The sequence below is a fragment of the Nannospalax galili genome, unplaced genomic scaffold (genome assembly GCF_000622305.1).
Source record: "Nannospalax galili isolate Female #2095 unplaced genomic scaffold, S.galili_v1.0 scaffold180, whole genome shotgun sequence".
NCBI classification, from domain to species: Eukaryota; Metazoa; Chordata; class Mammalia; order Rodentia; family Spalacidae; genus Nannospalax; species Nannospalax galili.
The window spans coordinates 149,350-175,631 of record NW_008348199.1 but is presented as its reverse complement, the minus strand read 5'-3'; the positions used below and the strand labels follow the sequence as shown (position 1 = coordinate 175,631).

At 51.5% G+C, this 26,282-nt stretch overlaps 2 protein-coding genes across 4 annotated transcripts in view; one reads left to right on the top strand and one right to left on the bottom strand.

The window, feature by feature from the left end:
* The window catches only part of LOC103743501 (tetratricopeptide repeat protein 38), a gene marked incomplete in the record, with an annotated part of 24,255 nt that extends 19,941 nt beyond the window's left edge, over nucleotides 1-4,314 (bottom strand). Inside the window, 4 exon segments of the mRNA XM_029569162.1 lie at nucleotides 1-168; nucleotides 1,451-1,532; nucleotides 3,324-3,401; nucleotides 4,173-4,314. Of these exon segments, the coding sequence (XP_029425022.1) occupies nucleotides 1-168; nucleotides 1,451-1,532; nucleotides 3,324-3,401; nucleotides 4,173-4,208 (364 nt within the window).
* Nucleotides 4,315-6,540: 2,226 nt separating this feature from the next.
* On the top strand, nucleotides 6,541-25,171 carry Gtse1 (G2 and S-phase expressed 1). 3 transcript variants are annotated; one of them, XM_029569174.1, is made up of 11 exons: nucleotides 6,541-6,830; nucleotides 8,243-8,300; nucleotides 8,407-9,046; nucleotides 10,870-11,037; nucleotides 12,534-12,645; nucleotides 13,568-13,948; nucleotides 19,738-19,810; nucleotides 22,568-22,804; nucleotides 23,517-23,724; nucleotides 24,107-24,319; nucleotides 24,750-25,171. In XM_029569174.1, exons 1-11 carry the CDS (start codon nucleotides 6,773-6,775, stop codon nucleotides 24,831-24,833), a joined length of 2,232 nt encoding a protein of 743 aa, XP_029425034.1. In that variant the 5' UTR covers nucleotides 6,541-6,772; the 3' UTR covers nucleotides 24,834-25,171. The 3 variants fall into 3 exon arrangements, with proteins under 3 accessions (XP_029425034.1, XP_029425033.1, XP_029425035.1); XM_029569173.1 differs by having other exon boundaries at nucleotides 12,531-12,645; XM_029569175.1 differs by lacking the exon at nucleotides 24,750-25,171 and having other exon boundaries at nucleotides 12,531-12,645; nucleotides 23,663-23,724; nucleotides 24,107-24,248.
* Nucleotides 25,172-26,282: the final 1,111 nt, after the last annotated feature.

Below are 26,282 nucleotides of genomic sequence, written 5' to 3'. Positions count from 1 at the left end.
TGGCAAACATCTCCACTGCAGACACATGCAGCTGCTCCCGAGGTGTCAGCGGCTGGGCTCTGGAAACCTCCACCATCGTCTTCACAGCCCGGTCCAGCTCTTTGTCCAGCTTCACAGAGCTTCCGGTGCCAACGAGTACGAGGCCATTAGAGATGGCATGGCCCATGGCTGCCAGGAGGATGGGAAACAGCTGTGGCTGAGCCCAGCCTGGCTGGGGCCCCTTCTGTGAAACAGGCATCCCAACAAAACCTGCCAGGCTGGGTGCAGGTTCACTGAGGAGGGGCCCCACCAAACCCCAGGCTCAGCCCTGGCCTTCGGTGGGCAGTGGAGGAGCAGAACCCTCTAAGGATCCAAGTACCCATGGCTGTTTTTCTAACAGGGCGTTCTGGTAAGCCCTGATGTCTGCAGTAATTCCCTCTGCCCTTATGAGGCTGACAGAGGCTGCTTGGGGGCTCATGGGCTGGAAACATCCCAATAGCCAGCCGAGGCCTCCTGGGGGTGCTCAGTGGATGCTCTTCAGGGAACCGGGTCGACAAGATACAGACGTGTGATCCTGACTCGCCAACCTAACATGCTGATGGTGGGCTGGGTGGTCCTTGCAGAAGGTATGAGATCCCAGGTTCTACCGAGGCTTCCCACAGCCATCTTTAGAGAGGCTGGGTGTTTCCTGCTGTGTGGAACTCAGTCACTGGTCCTGGCTTGGAACCAAACACCCAAGCACAGTACTAAGACACCTCCTTCTCCTGGCATGGGGCCCTGCTCCTAGCCTGAGCCCATGCTGGCCACTAGCTGCCCCTGTGGCTACACTTCCTGATTCTTTGGCCGTTCTGTCCTCCCAGGGCAGCTGAGGCCCCTGGCTTTGGCTGGGCCAAGCTGCAGCAGGAGCTGCCCCACTTCCATTCTCCTCTTCTCGGTTGTCTAACCTTGGAACCTCTCCTCACACTTGGCCTCTCACTCAGAGCTCTAGAATGCGTTGGGCTGACTTCCCCCAGCCTGAGACTTGCAAGACTTGCCCTTGTGCCAGGATGCCCCTCCCCTACTCCTGCCCTCAGCCCTAGTGGCTCTGAGGAGCCTCCCTAGTCCCCTGACAGAGGCTTCAGAAGTTGTCCCCTTGCTTCTTGGGCCTGTGCTTTAGATCCAGACATTTCTGGGCATGTGTCTTTACCCTCACCGAACCTGTTTCCACATCTGAGAAATGGAGTCAGTGTCTTAGGTAGAACTGAGGGCAATGAGAGACAAGATCTGGAGTCTTCTATGTAACTGTGTCCCCATAGGAGCAGCCGTTGCTTGAAACACAGAGGGAGCTGTCATGGTCCCTCCTCTGAGTCAGTGTCAGCCCAGCACTGCCCTCAACCTGCCCTCCCCAGCCCTACAGAGTGCCTGCAGTCAGGGGAGGAGAGGCTTTGGGTGTGTGTGCTGGGCTCTTCCACCCAGGGAGAGGTCTACTCACCAAAAGTAGGATCCGCTGCTTTGAGCTTTGCGAGGCAGCCCTCTAGGCCACCAAGACTCGAGTCATTGGTCCATGTCACAAACTGAAATAAGAAATGTGAAACACATCTGTCCTGCAGAGCCCTGAGATCATATTAAGGAAGGCATGTATCTAAATGCAGATCGGGGAGGAGGAGCTGCCAAAGAGCCTCTTCCTCTGAGCCATGCTCCCAGGCCTGGATAGTTTTTCTTTCTGGAATACTGAGCATTTTATGGACTCCAAATCAAAGAGAGGAGAACTTAGTTGATCTTCTAGGAAGAGATTCAATACCCATGCCTGGAGGACCCCTCCTAGGTACTGGTGATGCTCACCACCCAACAAGAATTAATGAAAGGTGGGTCCCTCCCAAAAGGTGACCTGCCATATGTCCCTTTCTTTAACCTCAAAGGAAACCTTGGAGTCTCTCACACAATTCTTGCTGTGTTTCCTTAAAAATACAGGAAGCAGGGGGTGGCGGCTCACACCTGTAATCCCAACAATCAGGAGGCTGAGGCAGGAGACTTGCTGTAATTATAGGCCAGCCTGGGCTACTGTGTGAGACACAAAAAGACCAAAGTTGTTGGTCACTGTAGAGTTAGAGACTCGAAGACTGAAAGGTAAATTTACTTTAATATCATCTTGTGTTTGATAGACTGGTATTTCTATTTCAAATCTTTTTTAAATGCTGATGGTTGCTGCTGAATTAAGGAATGTGGTGTGTGGGGTCAACAAGGTGCAGGCAGGGCAGGTGGGCTGGTGTTCTGCTTCTTTGTTTTTGTTCTGTTTTGTTTTTTCTAAAGTGTCTCCCTAGTCTCAGTCTGCCTGGAGATCAGGCTGGCCTATCTTGAGAGAGCCTCCTGCCTCTGCCTCCCCAGGGCTGAGATTAAACGTGTGCACCACCCTACCTCTTGTATGTCCCTTCGTTTAGCAGAAAGGAAGTCATGGAGTCTCTCTGGCAATTCCTGCTTCCTTTCTCTTAAAAATCACCACAGGAGCTGCCTTTAGTCCCAAAAGGCCCAGCACTTGGGAGGCAGAGCCCGGTGGATCTCTGTGAGTTCAAGATCAGCCTGGTCTACACAGTGAGTTCCAGGTCAGTTTGGTCTACATGGAAACCCTGTCTCAAAAAGACCAAAAAAAAAGTCACCACAGGAAGCAGCGTGTGGTGGCTCACACACATAATCCCAGCAATCAGCAGGCTGATTCAGGAGGCTTGCAGTAAATTATAGACCAGCCTGGACTACTGTGTAAGACATAAAAAGACTACATTAGGTGTTCATTGTAGAGTTAGACACTCGAAGGCTAAAGGGTAAATTTACTTTAATTTCATCAGATTTTTCACAGACTGGTGTGTCTGTTTCAAATCTTATTTTTAAATGCCGATGGTTGCTGCTGAATCAAGGAATGTGGGGTGTGGGGTCAACAAGGTGCAGGCAGGGCAAGTGGGCTGGTGGTAGACACAGAGCAGACAGGCAGATCCAAAGACCCAGTGAAGTCACTCAGCAAGGCAGGTGGGGCTCAGAAGGGCCAAGGCATAGCCAACGCTGATACCCCCCAACCACACTTGAGCTGCCAAGTTCAGGAATTACAGGATCCTTCACAGGTGTGGAAGTGCCTAGAATTGCATAGAAGGTCTTGGCCTGGCTAAAGCCAGGTGAGCCCCAGGATCCCATGTACTCATGGCCAAGGCCCCAGCAAACCCACAGCAGGCCACTTACCTCAGCAGTGGGGTATTTGTGGAGGCTGAGCACTCTCAGCCCCCTTTGGGGCATTCACTGCTGCCCACCTCACACTGAGGACCTTGGGAAAGGGACTGCTGGGGATGGGCAGAGGGTGAGCTGTCTCTCAGCAGGCATACCTGGGTCAAGGTGGCATCAAACAACTTGCAGGCTTCATTACTTGTGGTGGAGAGTGGGAGACCAGCATCCTTCCAGGCCTGCACAGCAGGAAAGGAATACCAGGGCCTTATTCTGATGAGCCCCAAACCCTTGGTTGCCCCTCTGTAAATTGGTCCTATGGGAAGCCCAGTGGGGTGACATCAAGTGTCATCTCAAGGACAGACAATAAATTAAGTCCCAGTCATCAGGAGAGGATGGAAGGCCTGGCCCCCAGAGGAGGGGATTAGTGTGCTAAGGTGTATCTTGAAGGATATTAGGCTTGTCACCTGTCTGGCAAGGTGGGCACCACCTACCAACAACAAATCCCTCCTCTCATCTTCAGACCAAGCCTTTAGGTAGTAAACCTGATGCCTTCAGATTGTAATGGCTGCCCTCAATGACCTGCTAAGGCAGGGGCACTGTGCCCATGACTCCCAGTTGCAGAGGACATGCACTTTAGTCCTGGCCAGAAAGGGGCTACATCTCTCAAGACCAGGAAATGAGGTGGCTTCAGTCCAGTTGCCTCACCCCTCTGACCATCATCTCATCTGCAAAATGGGCTCAAGGTCCCAGCCTTGGGTGGCTTCAAAGGAGAAGCTCGCCGGCCCTAAGCCCAGTAAACAGATTTTGGAGAAGGTCTTGGGGGCTCCCCGCAACCCTGACAGGCCCTGCTGGTGTCCCTTGGTGGGGACCACCCCATAGTCCCCTCCAAGTGCTGCTGAGGATGCACAGGTCCCCTCTGACTCAGGCGCCCTGCAGGCACATCCTGCTTCACCACGCAGGGCCAAGCCAAGGGGGGTAAGGAGGACCCAGTCGAGGGGAGCGCATACCTGGCAGTCTCTCAGTGACATTGTGCAGCTTTGCATTGCTTTACGGGGTGAGGACTACCTGGGCAGGGATCTGCAGTGTCCGGAGGCCTTGTGGGTAGGAGCCTGAGTGCTAAGTGTGGAGGGAGGAAGGAGGCGGGGCGTAGGCGGGGAGTGGGCGGGACGCTGTCCTGCTTGCTCACTGGTGGCTTTGGAAGCACTTGCCTTGTGCCCTGCAGGGACCTGGCCCGCCTCCAGGCCGGGAGTACCCAGCCTGGGGCTCCGTGCAGGAAAATCCACATCCTCCCCTGCTCTGGGCTCCTGAACTCCACCTTCTGGGACGTGAGCCTTGGTATTCACTTTGCCATATGACGAAGCCCGGGGAGGCGGGTCAGAGCGCCGGCAAAGCTGGGCTTCCCTGGTCCAGCCTGTCCCCTACTTGGGCCCCTTTTCTGGGACATGAGCCCCTTAGGAGGCATGGGGAGTCCTGAGATAGTGGTCATTTTCCCTCCCTTTGCTGGGGATTGAGCCCTGAGCCTCATGCACGGTAGTCAAGGCCTGTACCGCTGAGCTACATCTCCCAATTTTATTCTTTCGTTTTCTTCCGGTTTTGAGACACTGAACGGCCCAAACTGGTCTTGAGTTAGGGCTTACAGTGGAATGGCTCTCCCCTCCCCTAAAGATCCCTCCTCCCTGCAGGACACTGTCCGGGCTGTACTCTGCCATCAACCACAGATCTGCTCCTGCCTTGGGGGCTCTCCCCTCATATAACCTCACCTGCTTCCTCCCAGGGTAGGGAAGCCAGGTAAGCTGTGCAGGTACAGGGTCAGCTCCTGCCTGTATTTAAAATGTTGATAAATGTGGCCAAAGAGATGGCTCAGTGGTTAAGAGATCACAGTGCTCTTCAGAGGATCTGAGTTTGTTTCCAGGCACCCTGGTCCAGCAGCTCCAGGTGGAGCTCCAGCTCGAGGGTAATCTGATACCTCTGGCAGCAGTGGGCACCTACAGTCACAGGCACATGGCATATATACATACATACACGTAATTAACAACATTGTCAAAGTCAAGTGTGGTGGCTGCATGCCTTTAATCCCAGCACTGGAGAGGCAGAGGCAAGTGAATCTCTCAGGGTTGAAGACCAGCCCCTCTGTCTAACCATCCTGTCTGACCATCTTCTGTCTGACCCTCCTGTCTGACTGACCCTCCTCTGTCTGACCTACCTCTGTCTAACCATCCTGTCTGACCATCTTCTGTCTGATGCTCCTCTGTCTGACCCTCCTCTGTCTAACCATCCTGTCTGACCATCTTCTACTGACCCTCCTCTGTCTGACCCTCCTGTCTGACCATCTTCTGTCTGACGCTCCTGTCTGACCCTCCTCTGTCTGACCCTCCTGTCTGACCCACCGCTGTCTGACCCACCTCTGTCTAACCATCTTGTCTGACCATCTTCTGTCTGACGCTCCTCTGTCTGACCCTCCTGTCTGACCATCTTCTGTCTTACCCTCCTGTCTGACCCACCGCTGTCTGACCCACCTCTGTCTAACCATCTTGTCTGACCATCTTCTGTCTGACGCTCCTCTGTCTGACCCTCCTCTGTCTGACCTACCTCTGTCTAACCATCCTGTCTGACCATCTTCTGTCTGATGCTCCTCTGTCTGACCCTCCTCTGTCTAACCATCCTGTCTGACCATCTTCTGTCTGACCCTCCTGTCTGACCCCCCTCTGTCTGACCCTCCTGTCTGACCCTCCTCTGTCTGACCCTCCTGTCTGACCCTCCTGTCTCAGACCCTCTGTCTGACCATCTTCTGTCTGACCCTCCTGTCTGACCCACCGCTGTCTAACCATCCTGTCTGACGCTCCTCTGTCTGACCCTCCTGTCTGACCATCTTCTGTCTTACCCTCCTGTCTGACCCACCGCTGTCTGACCCACCTCTGTCTAACCATCTTGTCTGACCATCTTCTGTCTGACGCTCCTCTGTCTGACCCTCCTCTGTCTGACCTACCTCTGTCTAACCATCCTGTCTGACCATCTTCTGTCTGATGCTCCTCTGTCTGACCCTCCTCTGTCTAACCATCCTGTCTGACCATCTTCTGTCTGATGCTCCTCTGTCTGACCCTCCTCTGTCTAACCATCCTGTCTGACCATCTTCTGTCTGATGCTCCTCTGTCTGACCCTCCTCTGTCTAACCATCCTGTCTGACCATCTTCTGTCTGATGCTCCTCTGTCTGACCCTCCTCTGTCTAACCATCCTGTCTGACCATCTTCTGTCTGATGCTCCTCTGTCTGACCCTCCTCTGTCTAACCATCCTGTCTGACCATCTTCTGTCTGGAAAGAGCGAAGAAGGGGCACGGGGGGGACGGGGGGATGCGAGGATGGGGGCCGGGGGCGGGCTAGGGCGATGGGCCCACCTCTACAGCTGGTCGCTGGAGTCCGTTGCCCACCGGGTTTCAGGGCGCCGGTCCCTGGGGTCCCTGGTACCGCAGCCTTCATCACTCCGACGGGCCCTCCGCAGCGTGTGTTGTGGGGTCGCACCGTGAGTCCAGGTGGAAACAGCTGGGCCTGGTCTGTCCCCTCAACTCCTGGTCCCCTTCCTCTCTACAGCAGACCCCTGACAGTCGCTCCATGGACGGAGGGCGCAGCCGGACCCGAGAGGCGAAGATGGATGCTGCTAAGAAGGGAGGTAAGCCCTTTCCATTCCGGCGACATGTTCAGGCATGTTGGGGGCGGTGTTCTAGGCCCCCCAAATAGAGGGAGACAGCAGGCCACAGAGGCAAGTCCATGTAACCCTGGCTTCGTGAGCCAGTGAATGTAATTGGAGTGCGGGTCACTTACAGGACCACGAGCAGCTTGTAGGTAGCTATGAGTCTCCCGCCTCCCTCCTGCAATTGTAAACCACTTACATATCTTCAGAGGGGTCTCCCCCACTCCACAATTAATGGGTGCCAGTTGCTGTGATATCAGAGTGGCAATGGCTTTGTCATGTCCAGAGGACAGCGTACTACACTTACCCCAGCACTGGCTCTTAAATTGTTTTGAAATTTTTTAAAAAATTTACATTTATTTAGTGTGTATGTGTGTGTGGGGGGGGTGCATACGTGCTATGGTGCATGTATGGAGGTCAGAGGACCACTTGCAGGAGTCAGTTCTCTCTCTGTCCACCATGTGGGTCAGGGATTAAACTCCAGCCATCAGGCTTGGTGGCAAGTGCCTTGACTTGCTGAGCCATCTTGCCAGCCCTTTACATTCTTTCTGTGATGTTCCTGAGCCTTGGAGGGTTGACACAGGTTACAGTTATTTTCTCCCTTTCATGGCTGAGCATTGGGTCACTGTGCCACAGTAACAATTATGTCTTCACTAACCAGTTGTGAGACTTAATAGTGTATTAACTGCTGCTCACTGCTAAAAGGAGTTTCTCTGACTGAGGCTTACAACAACAGTAATCTATGGGAACAAACATGAATGTTTAGAAGGCAATTTAACAGGTGTGTCATAACCATGTAACAAAACAACAACAGTGGCTTCCCCACTAGAGCCTACAGCCTCCCCCGTGCATGGGTTTTTGTCCTAATTTGCAGTACCAAACATGGGTTCCCTCTTGTGGCATGGGCAAAAAGGCTATGATGGAAATATGGGCAGGGTGAGGGACAGTGCAGTTTTACGTGGACAAGGAAGGATCATGGGCCACAGATACTGAGTCTCTGCGTTTGAATAAGCCTGGGCTCACTGTTGAAGGATGATTGGTATCTTGTTTACAAAGGGGAATTTAATTCCTGAGGAGCAGAGGTAGGTGGCCTTCTGTGAATATCTGGTGCCTGAAGGTGACAGCCTTCTTGGGAACTCTTGGGATGGTCTGTGGATATTCCAGAAGTGAGGTTCTGTATCTTAGAGGTAGGGCAGCAGACAGAATGGCTCATGGAACTGTGAAATGAAAGTGGAAAATAGGGTGTATTGCAGTGTTGCCTGTGAAAATGTGATTACGTTAGAACAGCAGTCTTTTACTGTAGCTGTGAAATCTGTGGACACTGGTTATGTTTCCTCGGTCTCATCCTACCCTAAAGTAATGTGGATGTTCTTCCTCCCCGTCTCCCCAAGACATTCTTCTTTTGGCTGATGAAAAGTTTGACTTCGATCTCTCCTTGTCTTCTTTGAGGTAAGTGATTTTCTTTCTTCCCTTGTCCTGGGCACAGCCACGTTCAGTGGAGCCCTTCATTTGGGTGCCAGCATTACCCATCCTTCATACTCTTTCTTTAAATCAGTGCAAATGAGGATGATGAAGTCTTTTTTGGACCTGTTGGGCATAAAGAAAGATGCATTGCTGCTGGCTTGGAATTAAATCATCAGATTCCCGAGCAGCCTTCTGCAGCAGCCTCTGGCAGCCCATGTACCTGGAGCCCTCTCACTGGGGAGAAGTTCGTGGAGGTGTACAAAGAAGCCCACTTACTGGCCTTACAGATAGAAAGCCACAGCCGAAGAGAGGTGGCCCAGGCTACCAAGCCCGGAAATGCTGGGAACCAGGGCACGGAGAGATTCATCCAGGACTCGAAATTAAAAATAAGTCTCTTTGAAAAAGAACAGAAAGTGGAAAAAAGCCCCATGTTACTTAAAAGAGAGACATTCTGCCTGTCAGGCAGCCCCTTGACGGTGCCACAGCTCTCGGGGGATCAGCCTCCCTCAGGGGAGCCCCTGCTCCTGGCCTCCTCCCCAGCCCTGCCCAGTGCCCCTGCCCTGGCTGGCCCTGTCCCAACTGGCCCTGTACCGACCCAGAACAACCCAGGGCAGCCGTGTTCCTCTCAGCCTCCAAATCAAGCTGGTCCTCAGAAGAGGATTGCCAGCAAGCTACAGCCACCCCGAGCTTTGCCCGTGAGAGGGAGGCACCTTCCCCTGGCCACAGAGAAGGTAAAGTGCACACCAACTTCCTGCCTCTCCCCTCTCAGCTCACACCCTGCCGTGGAGGCCTTGTGGGAGGCCCGTGAGAGGGAGGCACCTTCCCCTGGCCACAGAGAAGGTAAAGTGCACAGCAGTTTCCTGGGCACACCAACTTCCTGCCTCTCCCCTCTCAGCTCACACCCTGCCGTCGAGGCCTTGTGGGAGGGTATAGGGGAGCCCTGGAGTGGACCGATTCAGGGAGTGGGGAGCTGCCTGGGGTGGGCTTGGAAGTGAGTGGCCGGTGCCTGCTTTAGAACTCCTCCCATGTTCTGTTCTGTGATAGCCACTCATCTTGTGTTGCCGCAGTGGCCAGCCGCCCACCCTCTTTTGCTAAGCCTTGCTCTGGGATGGCCACTGGTTGTGCTCTGGGGCAGTGACTTTATGCTTCTTTCTGCCCAGGCATTGCCTGAGCCAAGCCATCAGGGAAGTAGCAGGTGATGAGTTTACAGTCAGCAACTGGGAAACTCAGGGTACCGAAGGCTTGGTGGGGGTCAGCAAAGGGCAGGTGTTAGAGATGGCTTGCTTTCAGGTTTGCCTGTTCTGAGCTTTGGGGCTGGTGGAGGGGAGGGGTTTCCAGAAGAGGAGAGGCACCAGGTAGCCAGGTGAGGTAGTGTCACACTGGGCCTTCTGCCCTGCCTCAACTCTGCCATATTGTGGGTTGCAATGAAAGGGAGTGGCTCTGAGGGGTTGTTGGGAGGGGAGGCCCTAGACACCCCCCTTTCCTAGCTGTAACCCCTTCTTGACTTCACATGTTCCCTTCCTGAGATCGGGATGTTCAGGATGGGATTTGTGTGCAGCACATGTGGATGTGGAACAGGATTTGTGCATGAAGTGCACACAGGCAGGATTTGTGTAGGAAAAGACAGGTACATCACGTTCAGAACACCAGGCAGGACACCAGGACACTGCGTCGACTCAACACAAATGTTCATGACTACCAAAAAGTTGAGCCAACTCAGATGCCCATTAAGTGATGACTAGATGGATAAAGTGGGGCACAACCAAATAATGGGATGGTTTTCCCAGTAAAAGGTATTGCCGTAACAATGCCCACACGATGACCTTTGAAAACACAAGAGGTTAGTACTGTGTGACTCCATTAGTGAAGCCAGCTGTGGGGTGTAGGCAGGTGGCTGTCTTGGGCTGGGGAGTTGGCGGGGCAGGCAGTGACTGCTAATGGCTGTGAGTTTGTTTTAGTGGGAAATGTTCTAAAATTACCTTGTGGGATGGGTTCCCAGCACAGGAATATACTAAAAGCCACTGGGCGAGAGTTATGTCATATGAAGCATATCTTAGTTTTTAAAATGCTGTAGAAGAAAGTCATTACTGCTGCACCCTCATGACTGGGTGACTGCTGGCTGCTGCCCTGGACTGTCTGTGTACTTGGAGCAGTTCCGTGGACACCCTTGTCCCTAAATATGTCAGCATATTTCTTGACTTGACTTGGCAGGTCAGAGTATGGGGCTTTGGCACTAGACACAAAGCCATAGGGCGGTTGAGCCATTTCAGTGGTAGAGGGCAGCTATGCAATGAACAGACCGCTCCCTACAGCATTTAGAACGTGTGTGGCTGGAGTCTCATTGACACCCCTCCCCGCAAGTGTGGGCCTCAGGAGGAGCCTAGAGCTCTCTCTCCTGCAAGCACCTGCCGCACCCCACCCCCCCTTTTAGTGAGAGGCCACGTTTCTCTCACACTAGAAGATGGGTTGAGTGTGGCAGTGTTTGGGAGAAATGGCACCAGCTCTGAGCCTCCTTAGACTAGATAGTTCTCACATTTCAAATTAACATTTTCAGCCCAAGAAGGAGGTACCGGCTAGTCTTCAGAGGATAAAACTGAATGAAAAGGAATCCCATAGGGATGTGCTTCCAGACAAACCCAGCACTGCTCCGGATGCCGCCAGCCTGCTGACTAGAGGAAGCCACCCAGGCCCAGGCAAGAGGTCTCTCCGCATTCCTAACAAGGTGAGTTGGCTGGTGTTGCCTCCTGTCATCCAAGGAACAAGGTGGCAGTTTTGAATACAAGAGGTGTGTCTTGAATAAATCAAGTTGGGAGTGGAGAGACAGTAGGTAAAGTGCTTGTGGGGACCTAAGTTAGATCTCCAGACTCATGGTAAAACTAGGCATCCTGGTGGTACACACCTTTAATCCCAGCACTTGGGAAGGCAAATGCAAGTGGATCTCTGTGAGATTGAGGCCAGCCTGGTCTGTGTAGTGAATTCTAGGCAAACTGGGCTACTGGGAGATGCTATCTCAAAACAGAAAAAAAAGCCAGGTGTGGTCCCATGCACTTTTAATCTCCACACTGGAGAGTCAGAGACAGTTAGATTCCTGGGGCTTGCTGGCCAGCTGGCCTAGCCTACTTGGTGAACTTCAAGCTAGTGAGTCTCTGTCTCAAAAACAAAAAGATGGGCAGGCATGATGGCACACATCTTTAATCCCAGCATTTGGAAGGGAGGCAGAAGTAGGCAGATCTCTGAATTCTAGGCCAGCCTGGACTACATACCAGCCAGAGTTACACTGTGAGACTCTGTCTCAAAAAGGTGGGGAGGGGGGTTGACAGTACTGGAGGCGTGTTAGCCAAGTCGTCGTCTTCACATGAACACACACAAATCTAGTTAGGAAAGTTGCAAACAACCCACAGAGGCAGTTGGAGAAATGATAGCAAAGAAGACAGGCCCGGCGTTGTGATCTGAGCTGGCCTCTGCCCCTCAGGAGCTGTGCGGCTGAGAAGCCCTGCACTCCGGGTTTGCCCATGACTGCAGTGGCATTCCCTGTCCAGGGGCTTGGAAGACACGAGGTGTGGCTGTTTTGGAAAATCCCAGCTCAGAGGCAGGAGGGGAGCCCTGCTTTTCAGCATTAATGTCCTCACTGTGATTCTCTGAGCTGTGTGTTAAGTCACTTAAAGTTGCCGAAAGCTGGACCTACAGTTGGGCCCCCAGAAGTGCATTACGGCTAGCTTCCTATACATTTCTTAAGTGAAGGTGTCAAAATGGTGCTCTGAGAAGCTTCGTCTGCCCTCCAAGTCCATTGGTTCCCCATCTGTGGACTCAACCAGTTAAGTTGAAAATATTCGTGAGCAGAGTTGTAACTGTACCAAACACTTCTCTTCATTGAGTGACGCAGTGTAACAACCTACATAGCTTTTACATGAAATTGGGAGTTACAAGTCATCTGGAGATCATTTAAAGTACATAGTGGATATATGCTGAGTCGCTGTAAACACCACACTGTACATGAGGGACTCAAGGATCCGAGGGTTTGGGTTTCTGCAGGGTCCTCAGAGTAGTTCCCCGTGGGGTCTGAGGGGTGACTGCATCGCTTTAACTTTTTTCTGTAAAGATGACAGTTAGTACTAAAAACTATTTTTAAGCTCTACTTTTGCAGAAATAAGTGTGTGTGTAGGTAATAAAGTTCTTGGTTCTGTTTCTTCATCTTTTGTCACAATGCGGCCGAAGAAGTCCCTGTTGAAGCCACCCAGCTGTACCACTAGTCTCTTGAGGAAATCCTCTTCCTCGGGGTCTGCTTTGAGCCTTACATCCAGTGCTTGTGCGTCTCCGGCAGCAGGCAAAGGTGAGCCGCTCCGCTAGCCACGTGAGGCCTAGATACATCCATTTTGCTGTGGCCCCATGGGATGCTGTGGAGTTCTTGCCCTGGGCTTGAGTGCCAGACATAGAAGAGACTGTCATGGCCCCTGCCTTGGATACTTCCTTCCAGTAAGGAGTTAGGGGAACATGTAGTCCCAAGTGCCAGGACAGAGACGAACACATACACCAGCCATGTATCCCCATCACCAGACACAGCTGCTAAGACAGAACTGCCCACATCATCCACAACATGCGGCCACTGCGATTTTTGGGTGTATTTCAGGCCTGGGGATTCATATTACCTAGCCAAAGTTGCCATCTAGTGGTAAGGATGCGTAGGGCCAAGGAAATGCATCTGCTTCTAACTTTTTAAAAAGATACTTTATTATGTGTATGACTGTATTGCCTGCATGTGCATAAGTGTACCCATGTCGTGCAGTGCCCACAGAGGTCAGAATAGGGTGTCAGATCCCCTGGAACTGGAGTTTTGGACAGTTAGCTGCCGTGTGGGTGCTGGGAACCAAACCCTGGTTCTCTGCAAGAGCAGCCAGTGCCCTGAATCTCTGAGCATCTCTCCAGCCCCAGCTCCCGTCTTAACCGCTGAGCAGCTCTCCAGCCCCAGCTCTCATCTCAGCTACTGAGCAGGTCTCTGGCCCCCATGCTTTTCAGGAAGTCCTCTTCATGCTGCATTTGCTGTGTAGACTGGCCATGGCACCTGTGCTGAGAATTAGCGCTCAGCTCAGGCGTCCTTCTGAGCCTCCCTTTGATGAGAGCCCAAGGGGCATCCAGATGTCCATGTGTCAGATATTAGGTCGACAGGCTAGAGGTGCCATACCTCGTGTGTGGAGGTGTCATAGTTTGGAAATAGTGTTGCTTGAGTGACCAGCCTTCACTGTCTTGTCTTGCAGCGAAGCCCAGTGAACCACTGGCAAGTATTCCTGCCAGTGGCTCCCGGCCTCTGTCAAGCACCAGCAAGTTGGGCAAAATAGGACCCACCATCCTGCGCCAGGCTTTGCCAGCAGCCCCTTCCAGGGCATCTTACAGACAAGCCAGTAGGACTGATGGTGCCCAGCCAACAGCGGAGCAGCCCAAGGTCCCCACCACAGCTCCTTTCACCCAACCCCGGACCCCGGACCTGGGAGGACCTAAGCTGGACCCTGACTCTGTTTCACCGTCTTTTCAACTGAATAAAATTGGAAGCATAAGAAGGCAAGAGTCCGATCCGAACTCCAAGACCAAGGTTGTGTCCACTCCTGTAAATCCATTCAAAATCCCTCCGTTTCCTCCTGGTAAGTACTAGATGGATTTTGATGCCTTCCCCCTGGGAAGGATTAGATGGATTTTGTTGCCTTTTAAATTGTTTAATTTTTTTTTTTTTTTTTTTTTTTGTCTTTTTGAGACAGGGTCTCCCTGTAGCCCCAGCTGTCCTGGAACTCACTATGTAGACCAGGCTGGCCTTGAACTCACAGAGATCCGCCTGCCTCTGCCTCCCAAGTGCCAGAATTAAAGGCGTGCACCACCATGCCTGGCAAATCTTTTAATCTCTTTTTATTTTTATTTTATGTGTATGAGTGTTTTGTCTGCACGTATGTTAAGTGTACACATGCATGCAGTGCCCACAGAAGCCAGAAGAAGGTGTCAGATTCCATGGCACTGGAGTTACAGGTAGTTGTTAGCCACCACATGAATGCTGGGAACTGAACTGGAGTCCTCTACAAGAGTGGCCAGCGCTTTTTTTAAGAGTGAAGAAAGTGTAAAGTTTTGGCAAGTTCTTGTGCGGCTGCCGTTATCTTGCCCTCTTTTACTCTGACATCCTGCCTGGGGCATGCTCCACTGTCTGCCTGTGTTGTTTAGAGAGGCCATTGGGAGCCTGTTTATTCCTCTGGATGAGTCGTTGCTCCTGGATGGCTCCGTCTTACCATGATCTGCAGCAGCTTAGTCATTACATATCAAGCTGGCTTTCCGTCAGTCTGCCTGGAGGGTTAGTGCTTTGGCCTGGTACTGGGAATTCTGCCTCCATGGTTTTGTGTTTTCCGTAAGGGGCTGAGCCCAGTTTGGCAGGCAGTGAGTGTGCAGACCAGCCTGTCCACTCCCGCCTTGTTTCAGCTCCCACAGGCGGGTCTAGAATGGACGTTATCTGGGGCAGTTCAGTCCTGCCATTAGTGTGGGGCTCTGCCCAGGTCTCTGCTGAGTGTTCTGCTGGCCTGTTCATCCACTTGGGCTGGTTGGAATGCAGCTGTTCCCAGGACTCTGAGCTCTAGTCTTCATTCCCTAGTAGTTGCCCTTGACTTGACCCTCAGGCATCTCTCCCTATGTTGCCTGCTGTTTAGTCACAGACTCAGGAGATTCCACTGAGATTTCTAGAATTCTCTTTTTCTGTCTGGCTTCTCTCTAGTCCTTTGGGCCTCAGATTCTAGCTGTCGCAGCCCTTTGGATTCTAGCCACTGTCCCATCCAGCAGTAAGACCATCCTGCCCTTCCCTGCCTTGCCCCATCCACCTGCCTCCTCCAGAAAGTCTGGCAGGTAGATAGCAGGTGCTTAAAAGAATTGCAGAGTGGGAGGCTAGAGAGATGGGTCAGCGGTTAAGAACACTGGTTGTTCTTGCAGAAGACCTGGGTTCAAATCCTAGAACCCACATGGCAGCTAACAACTGTCCATAACTCCAGTTCCAGGAGATCTGATGGCCTCTTCTGTCCTTGAGGGCACTGCGTGACATGGGTGCAGTTACCTACATGCAGGCAATACACTCATATACATAAAATAAAAATAATAAAATATATTTTTTTAAATCTTAACTTTTTCCTTATATTCTTTGAATTTAGAATTATCTACGTTAATTAGAATTGTTAATTCTTAGTAACCTTAAATTCTGATTGGAGATTAAGAAAGCAATTGAGCTGCCTGCTGAGAATCTATTTTATCATATCTATAAACATGTGCTTTGTTCTAGAAAGAAATAAAACTAGTTCAGATAGAATGCATTTTTTTTTTTATATTTATTTTGTTGTGTGAGTGTACTGCCAGCATGTAAGTGCACCTGTGTCATGCAGTGCCTACGGAAGCCAAAGGAGACAGATGGGTCCATCTTCATACTTGAATGTTGGTCAAGACCTTGACATCAACAGAGTTCAGTGGATCCCTTTAATGGAGACTCACAGTTTTGAAGACATCTCCATCTTTATTTTACCAACAAATTTAAAGCCAGATTATAAATTACAAAAGATTTACTTCAGTCATGTGAATAAATAGGCATTTGGGGTTCGTGTTAACTGTTAGTAATCCAAACAGTTTTAATGTACGCGAACATTTACTTATTGTAAACTGGACGCCCTTGAGGGTGTGGGCCTGGTATACACAGCATGCCACACATCTACACGCATTGCACATAAACACAGGTGACACAAAGATCTCAGTTCTCGGTTGTTGGAGATGGAAAGGGAACGCAGTGCCGAGAATTAGTTTACAAATGGCTGGATGCCTGGCCTGTTTGTTTTTTATATTGTTCTTGTGCCTGGCAAGTTTATTGGCTTGTTTCACAGATCTCATTATTCATCAGTTCCATTGGAGTTTCTAGTCTGCCAGGAAGATGGCTTGTTCCTTTCCTTCCTCTTAGGCCTCTTGGATCATTTCCTAGGAAGTGGCTGGCACCTGCAGGCACCACTTTATGTGGTGGTGGGGTAGAATAGCTGGGGTTAGAGGAACTGCTGAAATTCCAGCAAAGTGGACCGAGTGGTTTTCAGTTCTTCTTAGAGCTAAGCTTTAAAGAGTTTTCATCATGGGGCTGGAGAAATGGCTCAGCAGTTAAGAACACTGGCTATTCTTGCAGAAGACCTGGGTTCGAATCCCAGCACCCACACTGTAGCTAACAGCTATCCATAACTCCAGTCTCAGGGGATTTGACAGCCTCTTCTGACCTCCACGGGCATTGCGTGACACAGGTGCACAGGCAATACATAAAATAAAAACAATAAATAAATTTAAAAAAAAAGTTTTCATCAAAGGCATTAAGTGGTTTGAAAATGGCAGAACTGGGCTGTGAAGATGGCTCAGTGGGTAAGAACTCTTGCTGAGGAGTTCAGATCCCTGCACCCAATGAAAAGCCAGGCATGGCTGGCTTCCTGAACCCGTAATCCCAGCCCTGTAGGCAGCAGAGACAAGAGGATCACTGGGGCTTGCTGCCACCAGCCAAGCTCCAGACTCAGTGAAGGGAGCCTGTCTCAAGGGAATAAGGTCCTCGGCCTCAAAGCACATGCACCGCAGACGTGTGCACATACCACACACATGACCATACTCACTGAGCAAACACAGCCATGGCAGAACTATTTGGAAAACTATAGCCCAGCAGACCTGATTTTTCACTTTGAAGATGACTCAGCATCTAGGCTGTCATGGGGTTGCTGTAAGTTGCACTATCATTGGTTTGAAAGTTTTTATTTTGGCTAAAATGACCTAAGAAAAGCTTGGGATACAACTTTGCCATGTGTTCATGTCCATTTGTTTCTGTTTTTTTTTGTTTTTATTTTAATATAAGCAGAAATGTCAACAGATTTGAAATAGGCAAAGGAAACTATAGTCAGAGGTAAAAAACCCTTCATATCAATTATATTAATCTTATAATTGCAGCGTAAGAACTATTCTTTCCTGGAGGCTGGAGAGATGGCTCAGCAGGTAAAACTGGCTGCTCTAGCAGAGGACCTGGGTTTGATCCCCAGCACTCACGTGGCTAACAACTGTCCATAACTCCAGTTCCAGGAGAATCCAGCGCCTTCTTTTTTACCTCAATGGGCACTGCATGACATGGGTGCACTTACATACATGCAGGCAATACACTCATACATGTAAGATAAAAATAATAGATAAAATATTTTTAAAAACAATTATTCTTGCTGGGCATGGTGATGCACGTCTTTAATCCCAGCACTCGGGAGGCAGAGGCAGGCGGATCTTTGTGAGTTCAAGGCCAGCCTGGTCTACACAGTGAGTTCCAGGACAGCTGGGGCTACAGGGAGACCCTGTCTCAAAAAGACAAAAAAGGAAAAAAAAAAAAAATTCTTGATTAAAAAAAAACAACAGTGTGAGAAGGCACCTACCAACTTACAGGCATTCCCAAGGGGACCTCCTCTGCATGTTTGGGAAGTTTGGAGTTGACCAGTGTGGCTTGGTGCAGGACTTTTTTCTTTCTTGGCTGCTGGCCTTTGCCTTTATCTGGCCTGCAGCTGAGCTTTCCTGGCCGCAGCCTCTGTAGCCTGCTGCCGTGGTCAGGCAGTCCGTCCACTAGAACCTCTGTCTTCAAAGGTGAGGTTCGGGCACGTGGTGGCAGACGCTCTGCGGGCTCTTAGCTGGCCAACCTCGGCCCCTCATTCATAGCATTTCCTTTTGCTCCTGGTAAGTTTTCAGAAGTAGGGAGGGAACAAGTAAAATAGATAGACATAGTGGCTGCCACCTGTAATACCAGCACCAGGGAGGCTGAGGCTGGAGGATCACGAGTTCTAGGTTAGCCTGGGCTACAGAATGAGGCCCTGCCTCCAAACCAAACCAAACCAAACCAAGATTGAGCCCCTCCACTGAGCATCTTGTGCTAGGCCTTTCTTAGAGACAAAAGATGTTATGGAGAGGCATCCAAGCCTCACAGAATTTACATTTAATAAAAGATAAGGGGTGTGCCAAGTAAGTATCCTTTCAGATCTTAAGTTCCGTGAACTGAGAAAGGATGGTATCAGTGACTGGTGGGTACATTGGGAAAGAAGTCTTTTTGGTGGTCAAGTGGCAACACTGAGCTGAGATAGGAAGCTGGGGAGGAGGCAACCACTAGGCAACCCAAAGGGAGAACACTGCAGGCAGAGGAATTGTGATGCAACGGTCCTGTGGCAGAAAGGCGTGTGAGCTCTAAGGGGAATGAGGGCTAGAGCAGGGAGAACTGGGGTGGAGCAGATCTTACTGCAAGCCCCAAATAGCATTGGTTTATGTAAAAATGTTTCTCTCCCATGTCAAAGTCTGGAGGATGTGGGACTGTCAGTGGCCCTGCTGTGTGCATCTGCTGAGGCAGCAGGGCTGCATGGGTGGGGCCCAGGGAGCAAGGCAGTCCCAGGACACCAAGAGCTCTGAACATGGAGTGGCAGGAAGGAAGCGTGTGACTTAGGAGAGTGAAGTAAAGGGTGCCAGGAGCACCAAGCACGCCGGGAGCAGGGTGGCAAAACTCCAGTCACCTTGACAGGAGCAATTTTAAGCACGGGTGGGAAGTGATCAGGGTGGAGGCACAAGTAGCTCTCAGGTGTGAATGTGAAGGTGCAGGCCAGGGACAGGACTGCAGAGGGGTTGGGGGAGGCAATAGGCTTAGAGTGGTTGGTGACAGAAGGGTGTTGCTGTGGTGACGGTGGCCTGGAGCTTTGCCTGGCCTTGTTGTGCCTGCTAAGAAGGGCCCCTTTGGTGGCTGGGGCTCTGGTGATGGACCCTTGGCCCATGGCTTCCAAGACAGCAAGGTGGTACGTGGAGGTCCTGCCCCCTTTGGGACCCAATGGCACATTTGACTGACTCTTGAGGATCACGGGAGGCATGGTAGAGGGACAGTGTTGTGGTGGGCCATCAGGGTTGTGCTGTGCTTAGTGGCTGGCAACCCCACCCTGAACTTAGCTGCTTATACCTGTCACACCGATGCTTGCCACCTGTAGCACAGCACATAAGTGACATGTCACTGAGCTATGCCACAGCTTAGGGAGAGAAGCACCATGGGCTTTGCGGCTTGTCTGGGACCCCATGCACACAATGCTGTCCTTTTTGTGGACACATGACTTCAGGGAGTGGCCTGACTGGCAGAGGAAACTTGGGATGAGCCTGCTGGTTGTTTGAAAAGCAGCCAGTGAAAGGACGGTACAGAGGCTTCTCCGCATCAGACCCGGCCTTGCCTCGGCTGGGTCCCGGGAAGGGACCAGGACCAGTGCAGCTTTCTCTGTGTGCTCCATCTGACCTTCAGTCTGTACTTGGTGAAGCAGAGACAGTCAGAGAGGGCGCCCAGGCAGTGAGACCTTCCACAGGTTTTCCATGTGGCTGTCTTCTGACTGGCTTCCTCTCCTGATCTTAGGTGAGTCGCCAAACAGTGTGACACCGAAGTTCTCACGGCCACAGCGGCAGCAGTCCTGGACGTCATCTGGCAGGTAACTGACGGGGTCCACTCCTCTCCTTCCTTCCGAGAACCCCAGCATATTCTGAAAGTTCTCCAGGTAACTGGTGTGTGCACATTTGGGGACCATGGTGTGGTACAGTTGTTCCAAGTTGGGTTTGACTCCTGATCTGTGACCTAGTGCAAGACCCTGAAAGTCCCTTGGATGCTCTCAGGCCCAACATGGCACATGACTGGTCAAGTGGAAGCCTACAGCACACAAAACACAGGTGCCTGGAAGCCGGGGCTCCTGGGAACCCAGGACTCCTGAAATGGCAGCCTGACTCAAACTCCCTCTTTTTGTCTTTTTGAGACAGGGTCAGCCCCAGCTGTTCAGGAACTGGCTTTGTAGACCTGGCTGGCCTCAATCTCACAGATACCCACCTACCTCTGCCTCCTACATGCTGGGATTAAAGGCATGCACCACCACACCTGGCCTTTTTATTTTTATTTATTTATTTATTTTTTAACTTATTTTTATTTTACATGTATGTGTGTTTTACCTGCATGTGTGTAAGGGTAGCTGTGTCCTGCGATGCCTATGAGACCAGAAGAGGGCATTGGATCCCTTGGAACTGGAGTTAACAGACAGTTGTTAGCTACCACCTGGGGGCTGGGAACTGAACCCAGGTCCTCTGGAAGAACAGCCAGTGCTCTTAACCACTGAGCAATCTCCAGCCCCTATTTTTCTTACTTTTTAAAATACTTTATTTCTTTTTTAAAAAAAGCTTTATTTTATTTTTCATGTGTATCAGTGTATTTTTCCATGTAAGTGTACCCATGCTGTGCAATACCCACCAAAGTCAGAAGAGGGCATTGAATCCCCTGGAACTGGAGTTACAGATGGTTATTAGCTGCCATGTAGGTACATGGAATTGAGCCCCAGTCCTCTGCAAGTGCTCTTAACTGTTGAGCTATCTCTCCAAATCCCCACAAAATATTTAATTTTATTTTATGTGAGTGTATTGCCTGCATGTGTGTATGTGCACCCGTGTCATGCAGTGCCTGCAGTGGTCAGAAGAGGGTGTCAGATCCCCTGGAATTAGCCACCATGTGGTGCTGGGACTCGAACCCTGGGTTCTGTAGGAGCAGTCAGTGCTCTTAACCACCGAGCAATCTCTCCAGACCCTATTCTTTCTCATTTCTATGGTAGAGTCTTGTCCAGGCCTACCTCTGCCTCCCATGTGCTGGAATTAAAGGTGCATGTACACGCCCAGGTGTCCTCGCTGCATCCTTTACTCTAATGGTTCTGCCGTGAACTGGCTGGGGCATTAGCCAGCCTTCGATAGCTTTAAGCTTTCTCATCCTCAGAAGTGATATTGCACTGTGCTTTGGGGCTGGGGGTGAGGGTGGTGGTGGGAGTCAGATCCCAGACCATTCTCTTAGAGCAGTGGCCATACTGAGGCACTTTCTTCCCATGCAAACCCCAGAGTTAGGCAGCCACTTCCTGCCTCTTCTGCCTGTCTCAGGTTCTTTACTTGGAAAATAAGAAGGTATCTCCTGCCTTCAGGACTTGAGTAAAGGCTGCGTCTGTGGACATTCTTGTTTACTGGAGCTTGTGTCGGGGCAGCAAGTGTCAGCCATAGAGAGAAGGGTGGGGCAGTGGTCCAGCCCTGGGCAGAGGAAGGAACTCCATTGATAGCGCCTCTCCTGCCTGCATGTGGGCTGTGCAAGGGCCTGTCTTCCAGCTCGTTACTTAGTTTTTTCCCAGATTTGTTCAGCACACAGTTGTCTGTGAGGGACGAGAGGACTGGTAGGTGACTTCCAAACCTGCTGGGGCTCCACGTTGGCAATACGTCCTTGAGTGTTCCAACGTTCAGTCCTCTAGGGCTACTATAACAAGGACACAAAATGTATTTTTTGTTTTGTTTTGTAACGAAAGTCACTCTGTGTAGCCTAGGCTAGCCTCATACTTGAGCTTCTTGCCTTAGCCTCCAAAGTGCTGGGACTTCAAGCATGTGCCATCAGGCTGGGTGTCTGAAGATTTAAGTAACAGGAATGTAGTGCTCACAGTTCTGGAGGCTGGAAGTCCGGGATCAAGGTACCCGCAGTGTCTGATGCGGGGCCATGCTTGGTTCACAGATAGCACTCTACCGTGTCTTCACATGGTGGCAGGGCAAACAGGGTCTGGAGGCTCCTTCATGAGGGCACTCATCTGTTTACTGGGCTCTGACTTACCTCCCAGAGGCAGTTTCCTGTGTATCATCTTGGGAGTCAGGCTTCAGCATATGAATTTGAGGTTATACAAACGTTTAGACCATAGCTGGCATCAACCGACTTGATGTAGCCTCTTGTTTAAGAACGACAAACACACAGTTGGACAAGATGTTGGTAGTCAGAGGCTGGTACTGCCAAGGACCTGAGTGCCTAAGGAGCGTGCTCCAGGTGCCTTTTGCTCTCAGTTCACCTGCGCAGCCAGAGGCTCCTGAGTCTGTGTCCTGGCCATGCTCACTCTTCTGACTCCCGTGGACGGTGCGTGAACACAGCCACATTTGCAGAGACAATCTTAGTTACCTGGGGGGAAGGGACGTCACTGCCTGCTGAGGAACTTGAAGCCTACCCAGGGTCTCATGGGGCTGGCAGCAGCCTTGGTCCTAACCATGCTAGAACCCCTTCTCAAGAACAGAGCCCACCCAGATCCCCGGCTGGCTCTTCTCTTGAAATCTAGGCTTGGCACCGAGTTAGCCACTGGCCAGCCTCTAGACTCCAGCTGGTTCAGCACCTGAGTGCAAGACTTCTGTGTCTTTGCCAGGGTTGTCCACAGCACTCCTGTGAGACGCTCATCTGGGCCCACTCCGCAAGGCCTGCCAACCAGCATGAAGACCCCCATGAGTGCAAGACGGAGGTCAACCTTGCCTACGCCTGCCAGCCGGAGCCTCCCTGGCCTTCCACTGATGACACCTCAGACTATGCCCAGGCCTCTGGTGTCCCCCCTGTGTGTGCCTGCTCGGCGACTTTCTTCTGAGCCTCGGAAAAGATCTGCCGTAAGGTAAAGAACAAAGGTTGAATGAGTTTGTCTCTAGTTCATCAGACCACAAGAGTCTCATGTGTTGGGGAGGTGTAGAAAACAGGGAGGAGAAGATAGAAGGCTACATGAAGCTGAAGGCCCAGCACACAAACAGGCTGTGTGTGTGTGTGTGTGTGTGTGTGTAAGTGCAAGTGCAAATACCAGAAGAGCTTGACTTCTTCCCATGTTGTTATGAAACTCTTAAAAAATGAAAATTCCGTCCTAATGTGTGGATACTGCTGGCTTCCACAGTTAATTCAGTTTTGAGCAAACAGGTCTGCTAGGTGCTGAGGTCACTGTCTAGAGAGAAACACCACATAACAGTCACACCCGCTAGTGTGAGGTGGGCAGAGCAGGGAGGGGCAGGCAGGCAGGCAGGCAGGAGGGCGGCTCACCTAGGCCTAGAGGGGCTATGTCTAGGAATCAGGAAAAGCCATGCTGGCCCCAGCATGTGGACAAAGGTGCACACACACACACACACACATAAAGAGGGCTGACATGCACAAGCCAGAGCCAGTCTGATAGAATTTGGGGGTGAAAGCAGCCTGGGAAATTACTCAGTCCTCTTGCACAGAGACGGGGCCTGAGGTGGGCTTGTCCTGTGGGTAGGCACTCATGCAGGCATCTGGCCCAGGCGCCGTGCGCCCCTGCACAGGATGCTTTTGCCGAGAGCCTGCTCCCTTTTACCCCCTAGAGCCGGATCGACGCAGGCGAGTGGCAGCAAGGCCGGTGGGCAGGCGGGCTGGGGCCTGTCCTCAGATGAGAGCTCCTCCCCGCCCTCCTCGGTGCCTCAAGCACTTCGCTTTTCTCCAGAGAAAAGTGATTTTCCTCTTTCCCAAGGCTCCACCATAGCGGCAGCTCAGGACGAAGCAGAGCCTCGAGAAGACGGGTGCCCCAGTGAGGTACGCAGAGGTGGATGCACCCCACGTGTACTGCCTGCAATGCACGGAGGGTCCCGGGGCTGCTCTGGAGGCCACAGAGTAACGTGAGGATGAGGACTGACAGTTCCCTCTCCTCTCCTTCACCTTGTGACCGGCCTCTGGTTCCAGCAGACTCAAGAGGGGCTCAAGACCCTAGGCTGAAGAAGTCTTCGGCAAAGGAGCTGGTCGGGGTCAGGGGTCAGGAATGGGAGTGGGCCTGCAGCTCCATCCGCTAGCTGTAGATCTGGGTGTACTGCCTACTCAGCCATGAGCCCCCAGGGCCGGGGGCAAAGCCTGTGGCTTCCCAAGGTGGTTGCTGGATGCTAGCATGGTCTAAGACTTCTCTCCCCATGTCCCTGCCTAGGCTCTCGTAGACATCAGGCTGGACCAGCTCACCATCACTCCTGAAGCAGGAGGCAGAGACCTGGCTGACCGCCCTCTCATCGACTTTAGCAATACCCCTGAGGCTAACGTGGCTTTGGGACCCAGCAGCCAGCCCCTGCTCGACCTGGTGATGAACACTCCAGACACAGATAGAAACGGTGTGGGGAAGCCTCTAAAGGCTAAGCTTGGGCAGGTGAGAGGCAGCAGGGGATTCATGATGACTTCAGCCTGGGGCCAGTCCTGGCCTGCACAGTGGCCCTTGAGGCTCCTAGGCCCCGTGTCTCCTTGTGACTCCTGCTGTGGCCTTGGCCTAAGATCACCTGTTGCCATCAGGGTGTCATGCTAGAGCTCCCGCTGCTTCAGGACAGCACAGTATCTCCAGCACTACATCTACCCTGCCCACGGTTCAGGAGGCTGTAGGGTCCGAGGGTTTAGCTTTCTCTCCAATGTCTCAGATACATGCCTAGGGGTGTCCTTTATAGTTCCTGCTCCAGTGTGCTGAGTTGTTTTTCTGTCCCTGAGCCCAAGTAGGATTGGTTTCGTCCCCGCAGCCTCCTGTAGGTGCACATGTGATGGCGAGCATGGGTGGTGGTGTTCACCTTGTCATCCCTGCTCTCTTCCAGCTGATTGACCTGGGCTCTCCTCTGATCCAGCTGAGCCCCGAGGCGGAGAAAGAAAATATGGACTCACCACTTCTCAAGTTCTGAGTAGAACATGACGCTGCTCTTGTGGCTTTAGATCCTTAGAACGAGTTTCAGAAGTTATTTGATGGATGGGGGAAGAGACTAGCTTCTTGTCTGGAGTGGTACCTGGGTGGGGTGTTCTAAGTATGGACCTGAGCACTCTGCCTCTGGAGCCCCCCCATCCCTGCCTTTCTGCTAGGCTGGAACAACTCTCAAAATATTTTGTTTTGATTTTTTTCCATGTAAAATAGTATGTGACTATTTTTAAACTTGTTTGTTTGAAAAGTTAATTATTCTAGATTTAAATTAAGTAAAAAAGTGTATTAAAGCATACTTGATTTTTAAGCTTGATATTCAACATGCACAGCAATTTTCATCACTCTAATCACTATTCAAGACCTCTGTTATCCAACTTTCACTTTATAAAGTTTAGGGTAAATAAAACTGGCATAAATGTAAGCCCCTGGCCCACACTAGCTACACTGGCCCCTCATCTGGAGTCCTGGGAACTTGCATTGCTTACACTGATTCTGGTGCAGTGATCTAAGGAGCACACCTTTCAGAGGCTGCTCTGGGCAGCTGCAGTGCAAAGGGTAAAGGGAATGTGGGCTGTGAGGAAGGCTCTATCTGAGCGTGGTGGTGAGGGGGTGAGCCTGCCTCTCTCCCCTGGGGTGCTTCTAGGGGACATACCCAACATGTTGTGGGAAACTGGGAGGTAAGGTTACCAGAAAGCCAGTGCCCTACTTGAAGCCTCATTTCCTACAGACTACCTGGCCTGGAAGCCACTCTATGAATGAGAGCAGGCTCCTCTACTTGTGCCCCTGCATCAGTTGGGGGCCTCCCCTGTCCATAGCTGAGGGGGAGGGAAGACTGGACGGGCTTCTCTGGCTATGCAGGGCATACAAAGCTGACCTCTGCAGTGTGGTTGTGGCATCAGCAGTGACAGCGTGAGTGCATTTCAGGAGCTGTACTGCAGCATCTGTACCTGAGGCTGTCTGAAGGGCAGGCATGCTGGGATGACTTACTGAGGTCTTCAAACAGTCCTGGCAAGCTGAGGCAGACGCCAGAGGGATCATAGCAGATCGTTCCCTAATGGGAGTTAAGAATTCAGGAGTCTTGAGCATTAGCACCAAGTGCCCTTGGATTCACTATCCAGTTCCTCCTACAAGGAGAGGAAAATGAACGTGGAATTGAGCTCAATAACTGAGTTAGTGTTTATTGAGTCTGCAGTATGGGCTGGGCTGCATTTTTTTCTGGGGATAAGGTAGGGTGCAGAGCTGCTGCTGCATCCCCTCCCTCTATGGTAACCAAACTGCCTGGTGGTCTCCTCACCGGGGCTGGGCAGGTCTTAACCTACATCCCTGCGTCCTGGCTGTGTACATGCAATACTTTTCCTTCATGCAGCTGGGCTCTGCTGGGGGCCAACCTCAGTCTGCGAGGCCAGAAGCCTGTGCTATAGTCCTACCGCTTTCC

What these genes read in the sequence shown, in the direction of transcription:
- Gtse1 (XM_029569173.1), top strand. Translation starts at nt 6,773, where the DNA reads ATGGACGGAGGGCGCAGCCGGACCCGAGAGGCGAAGATGGATGCTGCT. An exon ending in TTCCCCTGGCCACAGAGAAG is followed by an intron (nt 9,047 to 10,869) that starts GTAAAGTGCACA and finishes TAACATTTTCAG; the next exon opens with CCCAAGAAGGAGGTACCGGC. An exon ending in GTCTCCGGCAGCAGGCAAAG is followed by an intron (nt 12,646 to 13,567) that starts GTGAGCCGCTCC and finishes CTTGTCTTGCAG; the next exon opens with CGAAGCCCAGTGAACCACTG.